The 9,125-nt window shown below is 45.6% G+C and overlaps 1 protein-coding gene across 1 annotated transcript in view; it reads left to right on the top strand.

Moving 5' to 3' along the window:
• The first annotated feature begins 259 nt into the window (after positions 1 to 259).
• Positions 260 to 9,125, top strand: part of TSNAXIP1 (translin associated factor X interacting protein 1) — an 86,839-nt gene continuing 77,973 nt past the window's right edge. Inside the window, exon 1 of the mRNA XM_073659395.1 lies at positions 260 to 370. Coding sequence (XP_073515496.1) covers positions 321 to 370 — 50 coding nt within the window. The 5' untranslated portion in view covers positions 260 to 320. The remainder of the gene's footprint in view (positions 371 to 9,125) is intronic.

Below are 9,125 nucleotides of genomic sequence, written 5' to 3'. Positions count from 1 at the left end.
TCTCTGACCCTACACAGTCTGCAGCACATCAGCTCCTGTCTCTGACCCTCCACAGTCTGCAGCACATCAGCTCCTGTCTCTGCCCCTCCACAGTCTGCAGCACATCAGCTCCTGTCTCTGACCCTACACAGTCTGCAGCACAGCAGCTCCTGTCTCTGACCCTCCACAGTCTGCAGCACAGCAGCTCCTGTCTCTGCCCCTCCACAGGCTGCAGCACAGCAGCTCCTGTCTCTGCCCCTCCACAGGCTGCAGCACAAGCTCCGCCCACAGCCGCGTCCTCGGTTACTAGGGCAACACAGTGTAAACTCTCCGCTGCCGCCATGGAGCCTGGCGCTGTGTCCTTGCTGCCGCCTACGCTGCAGAGCACCAGGTACCGCAGTGTGTGAGCGGATGTGGCGTTTCCTTGGGGCGTTTTATGTCGGAATAGAGGCTGAGACTTATTCCTCCAGGGTCGGGGGCGCCATGTGACATAGAACTGGTAGAATGGCGGCTGGAAGGACGTGTAGTCAGCGTGTGTTCATAGGACTCCTGTTTTGTGTTTATATTCCGCAATATAAGAAAGCCGCACTATTTACCCTCTAATTGGTGTGAATGGGGCTGCTTCATACCAAACTGCCGGTTCCCAGCCATCACCCCACTTTGTCAGACCCTAAAATGTTGCATCTGTTTAGATATATATTGGGGTCTCTGGGATCTAAAAAAGAGAATAAAAAATACACCCAGAGTGCAGTGAAGTTGAGTATTTATTGTTTTTATTATTTTTTTATTATTTTATTTATTATTTTTAGAAATATTTTTTTATTTATTTTATTATAAATTTAAAACAAAAGCAGTTTAACCCCCTGAATCCCAGGTGCTGCATGTATGTCACGAGACCGCCGGGGTCAGCAATTGGCTGCAGTGGTCGTGTCGCCTGCATGTGCGAAACGTCATCGCCCAGAGACTGACGGGGACGGCGGAGCGGAAGCACTGGAGCTACAGGGGTTAAAACAGTTAAAGGGCTTGTCAGCTGGTAACCCTATGTGACTACAGACTTGTGAATCCTTACGTCTCAAGCATCGCACGCTGTCAGGATCCTCCAAGCGGTCATGTGATTCCAAGTATGTGATGTCCATACTTCCGGCCACATTCCGACTAGACTGTTTTCGGCCTAGTATTGAGCGAGGTCGCACACGTTTAGTCTGAATGCGGCTGGATGTATGTAATGTATCCTGACAGCGTGTGGTGGCATATGTAACCTTTGGGAACCTCACTAATCATTAGAATAAAGGAGTCATTGGGCAGATAGGACCATCTGCAGTACCTTGCACAGCCTGGTGGGGGTGGGTGTTACCGTGCTGGGGATTCAGTGCTACCGCATCTTTATTCTTAGGATATGTTCACACTGTGTTTTTTCAGAAGTTCGCAAAAGACAAGTTTTCAAACTGAAACGCTTGTGGAAATGTTGCAATACCTGGCACAGCCACACTTGTATAGTGGCACTGTGCTTGGATAAACAATAAAGAAGCTGTGGTGCTCGAGCCCCATTGCTCTGCTGATTCCCAGGATTCAGCACCCCGCTGATTATACATTGATAGGGATTATTTCTACCTCACAAAGTGATGGTATAGAGCTATGATGAGTGGGGGTCCGAACTCTGGGACCCTATGGTATCTAAGATGGGCCATGCTACTAGTTTAGTACCGCAGCCCTTCACTGACTTTCACTATGGTTTTTGTTGCTGTAAATACTAAATGGACTCCTCCATACAGTATAATGGGCCCAACATAGTCCTCCATACAGTATAATGGGCCCAACATAGTCCTCCATACAGAATAATGGCCCCACATACTCCTCCATACAGTATAATGGCCCCACATACTCCTCCATACAAAATAATGGACCCGCATAGTCCTCCATACAGTATAATGGGCCCAACATAGTGCTCCATACAGAATAATGGCCCCACATAGTCCTCCATACAGAATAATGGCCCCACATAGTCCTCTATACAGAATAATGGCCCCGCATAATGCTCTATACAGTATAATGGGCCCCACATAGTCCTTCATACAGTATAATGGGCCCCACATAGTCATCCATACAGAATAATGGCCCCACATAGTCCTCCATACAGAATAATGGCCCCGCATAATGCTCCATACAGTATAATGGGCCCCACATAGTCCTTCATACAGTATAATGGGCCCAGCATAGTACTCCATACAGTATAATGGGCCCAACATAGTCCTCCATACAGAATAATGAGCCCCACATAGTCCTCCATACAGAATAATGGCCCCACATAGTCCTCCATACAGAATAATGGCCCTGCATAATGCTCCATACAGTATAATGGGCCCCACATAGTCCTGCATACAGTATAATGAGCCCAACACAATCCTCCATACAGTGTAATGGGCCCAACATAGTCTTCCATACAGAATAATGGCTCCACAAACTCCTCCATACAGTATAATGGCTCCACATAGTTCTCCATACAGTATAATGGTTCCACATAGTCCTCCATACAGTATAATGGGCTCAACATAGTCCTCCATACAATATAATGGGCCCAACATAGTCCTCCATACAGTATAATGGGCCCAACATCGTCCTCCATACAGAATAATGGGCCCCACATAGTCCTCCATACAGAATAATGGCCTCACATAGTCCTCCATACAGAATAATGGGCCCCTCATAGTCCTCCATACAGAATAATGGGCCGCATAATGCTCCTTACAGTATAATGGGCCCAACATAGTCCTCCATATAGTATAATGGGCCCAACATAGTTCTCCATACAGTGTAATGGGCCGCACACAGTCCTCCATACAGAATAATTTGCCCCACATTGTCCTCCATACAGTATAATGGTCCCCACATAGTCCTCCATAGAGAATAATGGCCCCCACATAGTCCTCCATACAAAATAATGGCCCCCACATAGTCCTCCATACAGTATAATGGGCCCCACATAGTCCTCCATACAGTATAATGGCCCCACAAAGTCCTCCATACAGTATAATGGCCCCACATAGTCCTCCATACATTTTAATGGGCCGCACATAGTCCTCCATACAGTATGATGAGCCCCACACAGTCTTCCATACAGTGTAATGGGCCCCACATAGTCCTCCATACAGTATAATGGGCCCCACATAGTCCTCCATATAGTATAATGGTCCCCACATAGTCCTCCATACAGAATAATGGGCCCCACATAGTGCTTCATACAGAATAATGGGGCCCACATAGTCCTCCAAACAGTATAATGGGCCCCAAATAGTCCTCCTTACAGAATAATGGGCCCCACATAGTCCTCCATACAGAATAATGGCCCCACATAGTCCTCCATACAGTATAATGGGCCCAACATAGTCCTCCATACAGTGTAATGGGCCGCACACAGTCCTCCATACAGAATAATTTGCCCCACATAGTCCTCCATACAGTATGATGGCCCCACATAGTCCTCCATACAGAATAATGGCCCCACATAGTCCTTCATACAGAAAAATGGATCCACATAGTCCTCCATACATAATAATGGCCCCAAATACTCCTCCATACAGTATAATGGGCCCCACATAGTCCTCCATATAGTATAATGGTCCCCACATAGTCCTCCATACAGAATAATGGGCCCCACATAGTGCTTCATACAGAATAATGGGGCCCACATAGTCCTCCAAACAGTATAATGGGCCCCAAATAGTCCTCCTTACAGAATAATGGGCCCCACATAGTCCTCCATACAGAATAATGGCCCCACATAGTCCTCCATACAGTATAATGGGCCCAACATAGTCCTCCATACAGTATAATGGGCCCCACTTAGTCCTCCATATAGTATAATGGTCCCCACATAGTCCTCCATACAGAATAATGGGCCCCACATAGTGCTTCATACAGAATAATGGGGCCCACATAGTCCTCCAAACAGTATAATGGGCCCCAAATAGTCCTCCTTACAGAATAATGGGCCCCACATAGTCCTCCATACAGAATAATGGCCCCACATAGTCCTCCATACAGTATAATGGGCCCAACATAGTCCTCCATACAGTGTAATGGGCCGCACACAGTCCTCCATACAGAATAATTTGCCCCACATAGTCCTCCATACAGCATGATGGCCCCACATAGTCCTCCATACAGAATAATGGCCCCACATAGTCCTTCATACAGAAAAATGGATCCACATAGTCCTCCATACATAATAATGGCCCCACATACTCCTCCATACAGTATAATGGGCCCCACATAGTCCTTCATACAGTATAATTGCCCCACACAGTCCTCCGTACAGTATAATGGGCCCCACATAGTCCTTCATACAGTATAATGGCCCCACATAGTCCTCCATACAGTATAGTGGGCCACACATAGTCCTCCATACAGAATAATGGACCCCACATAGCCCTCCATACAGTATAATGGACCCCACATAGTCCTCCATACAGTATAATGGGCCCCACATCGTCCTTCATACAGTATAATGGCCCCACACAGTCCTCCATACTGAATAATGGGCCCCACATAGTCCTCCTTACTGTATAATGGGCCCCACATAGTCCTCCATACAGTGTAGTGGGCCACACATAGTCCTCCATACAGAATAATGGACCCCACATAGTCCTCCATACAGTATAATGGACCCCACATAGTCCTCCATACAGTATAGTGGGCCACACATAGTCCTCCATACAGAATAATGGACCCCACATAGTCCTTCATACAGTATAATGGCCCCACAAAGTCCTCCATACAGTATAATGGCCCCACATAGTCCTCGATACAGTATAATGGGCCACACATAGTCGTCCATACGGTATAATGGGCCCCACATAGTGCTCCATACAGTATAATGGACCCCACATAGTCCTTCATACAGTATAATGGCCCCACATAGTCCTCCATACAGAAAAATGGACCCACATAGTCCTCCATACATAATAATGGCCCCACATACTCCTCCATACAGTATAATGGGCCCCACATAGTCCTTCATACAGTATAATTGCCCCACACAGTCCTCCGTACAGTATAATGGGCCCCACATAGTCCTTCATACAGTATAATGGCCCCACATAGTCCTCCATACATTATAGTGGGCCACACATAGTCCTCCATACAGAATAATGGACCCCACATAGTCCTCCATACAGTATAATGGACCCCACATAGTCCTCCATACAGTATAATGGACCCCACATAGTCCTCCATACAGTATAATGGACCCCACATAGTCCTCCATACAGTATAATGGGCCCCACATCGTCCTTCATACAGTATAATGGCCCCACAAAGTCCTCCATACAGTATAATGGCCCCACATAGTCCTCGATACAGTATAATGGGCCACACATAGTCGTCCATACGGTATAATGGTCCCCACATAGTGCTCCATACAGTATAATGGACCCCAAATAGTTCTCCATACAGAATAATGGCCCCACATACTCCTCCATACAGTATAATGGCCCCACATACTCCTCCATACAGAATAATGGACCCGCATAGTCCTCCATACAGTATAATGGGCCCAACATAGTCCTCCATACAGTATAATGAGCCCCACACAGTGTTCCATACAGTGTAATGGGCCCCACATAGTCCTCCATACAGTATAATGGGCCCCACATAGTCCTCCATATAGTATAATGGTCCCCACATAGTCCTCCATACAGAATAATGGGGCCCACATAGTCCTCCAAACAGTATAATGGGCCCCAAATAGTCCTCCATACAGAATAATGGGCCCCACATAGTCCTCCATACAGTATAATGGACCCCACATAGTCCTCCATACAGTATAATGGGCCCCACATCGTCCTTCATACAGTATAATGGCCCCACACAGTCCTCCATACTGAATAATGGTCCCCACATAGTCCTCCATACAGAATAATGGGCCCCACATAGTGCTTCATACAGAATAATGGGGCCCACATAGTCCTCCAAACAGTATAATGGGCCCCAAATAGTCCTCCATACAGAATAATGGGCCCCACATAGTCCTCCATACAGTATAATGGACCCCACATAGTCCTCCATACAGTATAATGGGCCCCACATCGTCCTTCATACAGTATAATGGCCCCACACAGTCCTCCATACTGAATAATGGGCCCCACATAGTCCTCCATACTGTATAATGGGCCCCACATAGTCCTCCATACAGTATAGTGGGCCACACATAGTCCTCCATACAGAATAATGGACCCCACATAGTCCTACATACAGTATAATGGGCCCCACATAGTCCTTCTTACAGTATAATGGGCCCCACATAGTCCTCCATACAGTATAATGGGCCCCACATCGTCCTTCATACAGTATAATGGCCCCACACAGTCCTCCATACTGAATAATGGGCCCCACATAGTCCTCCATACTGTATAATGGGCCCCACATAGTCCTCCATACAGTATAGTGGGCCACACATAGTCCTCCATACAGAATAATGGACCCCACGTAGTCCTACATACAGTATAATGGGCCCCACATAGTCCTTCTTACAGTATAATGGGCCCCACATAGTCCTCCATACAGAATAATGGGCCCCTCATAGTCCTCCATACAGAATAATGGCCCCGCATAATGCTCCATACAGTATAATGGGCCCAACATAGTCCTCCATATAGTATAATGGGCCCAACATAGTTCTCCATACAGTGTAATGGGCCGCACACAGTCCTCCATGCAGAATAATTTGCCCCACATTGTCCTCCATACAGTATAGTGGTCCCCACATAGTCCTCCATAGAGAATAATGGTCCCCACATAGTCCTCCATACAAAATAATGGCCCCACATAGTCCTCCATACAGTATAATGGGCCCCACATAGTCCTCCATACAGTATAATGGCCCCACAAAGTCCTCCATACAGTATAATGGCCCCACATAGTCCTCCATACATTTTAATGGGCCGCACATAGTCCTCCATACAGTGTAATGGGCCGCACACAGTCCTCCATACAGAATAATTTGCCCCACATAGTCCTCCATACAGTATAATGGTCCCCACATAGTCCTCCATACAGTATAATGGCTCCACATAGTCCTCCATACAGTATAATGGTTCCACATAGTCCTCCATACAGTATGATGGCCCCACATAGTCCTCCATACAGTATGATGGCCCCACATAGTCCTCCATACAGAATAATGGCCCCGCATAATGCTCCATACAGTATAATGGGCCCAACATAGTCCTCCATATAGTATAATGGGCCCCACAGAGTCTTTCATACAGTGTAATGGGCCCCACATAGTCCTCCATACAGTATAATGGGCCCCACATAGTCCTCCATATAGTATAATGGTCCCCACATAGTCCTCCATACAGAATAATGGGCCCCACATAGTGCTTCATACAAAATAATGGGGCCCACATAGTCCTCCAAACAGTATAATGGGCCCCAAATAGTCTTCCATACAGAATAATGGGCCCCACATAGTCCTCCATACAGAATAATGGCCCCACATAGTCCTCCATACAGTATAATGGGCCCAACATAGTCCTCCATACAGTGTAATGGGCCGCACACAGTCCTCCATACAGAATAATTTGCCCCACATAGTCCTCCATACAGTATAATGGTCCCCACATAGTCCTCCATACAGTATAATTGCTTCTCATAGTCCTCCATACAGTATAATGGTTCCACATAGTCCTCCATACAGTATGATGGCCCCACATAGTCCTCCATACAGTATGATGGCCCCACATAGTCCTCCATACAGAATAATGGCCCCACATAGTCCTCCATACAGAAAAATGGACCCACATAGTCCTCAATACATAATAATGGCCCCACATACTCCTCCATACAGTATAATGGGCCCCACATAGTCCTTCATACAGTATAATTGCCCCACACAGTCCTCCGTACAGTATAATGGGCCCCACATAGTCCTTCATACAGTATAATGGCCCCACATAGTCCTCCATACAGTATAGTGGGCCACACATAGTCCTCCATACAGAATAATGGACCCCACATAGTCCTCCATACAGTATAATGGGTCCCATATAGTGCTCCATACAGTATAATGGGCCCCACACAGTCCTCCATATAGTATAATGGCCCCACATAGTCCTCCATACAGTATAATGGGCCCCACATAGTCCTCTATACAGTATAATGGGCCCCACACAGTCCTCCATACAGTATAATGGCCCCATATAGGTGTGGTGGATCTGATGTCACAGGCCAAATATAATCACCCCGAGGGCGAGATTTGGCCCACGGGCCAGAGTTTGCCATGTACAGTGTGCTCTATATAATCACTTTTTGATATAATTAGATATCCGTATGATTCATTATCACATTTTTTCTATTTTTATAAGAAAATTGCCAAACGACATTGATAACGAAGGACATTTCACAAACATTATTTTTAGCTTCACGAAAAATGTGTAATGCACTGAGAGTACTTAAGCCTGACCTATTCTTTGTAGATATAATCTTGAATAATCCGTCAGTGACCTACAATCCATCTGTCAGTAGAAAGGAGACATGGGGGGAAAAAAAGACGGATTTCTACATTTCACCTTCCTGGTGGAGGGGAATAAAACTGCAAAATAAATGACCAATGAGTGTAACTAGCGTAGGGAGGGAATGGATCTAATCACCGAGCCACTAATGAGATATTATGTAACCTGCATTATTACTTTGCTATGACCCGTTGTATCGCAGCGTTCCTACCGTAAACGGAGACCTTTTCATGACTGGGGAGAGGTTTGGGTTTTGGTGCAAAAAAAAAAATTGGAAATGCCACATCTGAAAGTTAATATTTTTTTTATGGAATTTCCTAATTTTATTTTTAAGTTCTAGGATATAGATAGGAAAAATGGGAGTAAAAAGAAAATTCAAGCCGGAAAACTGACATAGAAAGTGTTCAAAATATTGAAAATTTTTCATTTCTTTCTCCTATTTGTCATAGAGCCAGGATTTTTTTTGACCCCGGATTGTTTTTTTTTTTGTGGGACGAGTTGTAGTTTTAAATGACCCCATTGATTTTGCTATATAAGTTACTAGAAAACAGGGAAATAATTCCAAGTGGGGTGAAAAACTATTTTTTTGTGTTTTATTTTTATGGCATTCATGGCCAAACTTGAACAGGGCTTTGT

Source organism: Phyllobates terribilis, unplaced genomic scaffold (assembly GCF_046119375.1).
Source record: "Phyllobates terribilis strain yellow unplaced genomic scaffold, ASM4611937v1 Scaffold_13__5_contigs__length_258822181, whole genome shotgun sequence".
NCBI classification, from domain to species: domain Eukaryota; kingdom Metazoa; phylum Chordata; class Amphibia; order Anura; family Dendrobatidae; genus Phyllobates; species Phyllobates terribilis.
This window is presented reverse-complemented; position numbering and strand designations above follow the sequence as displayed.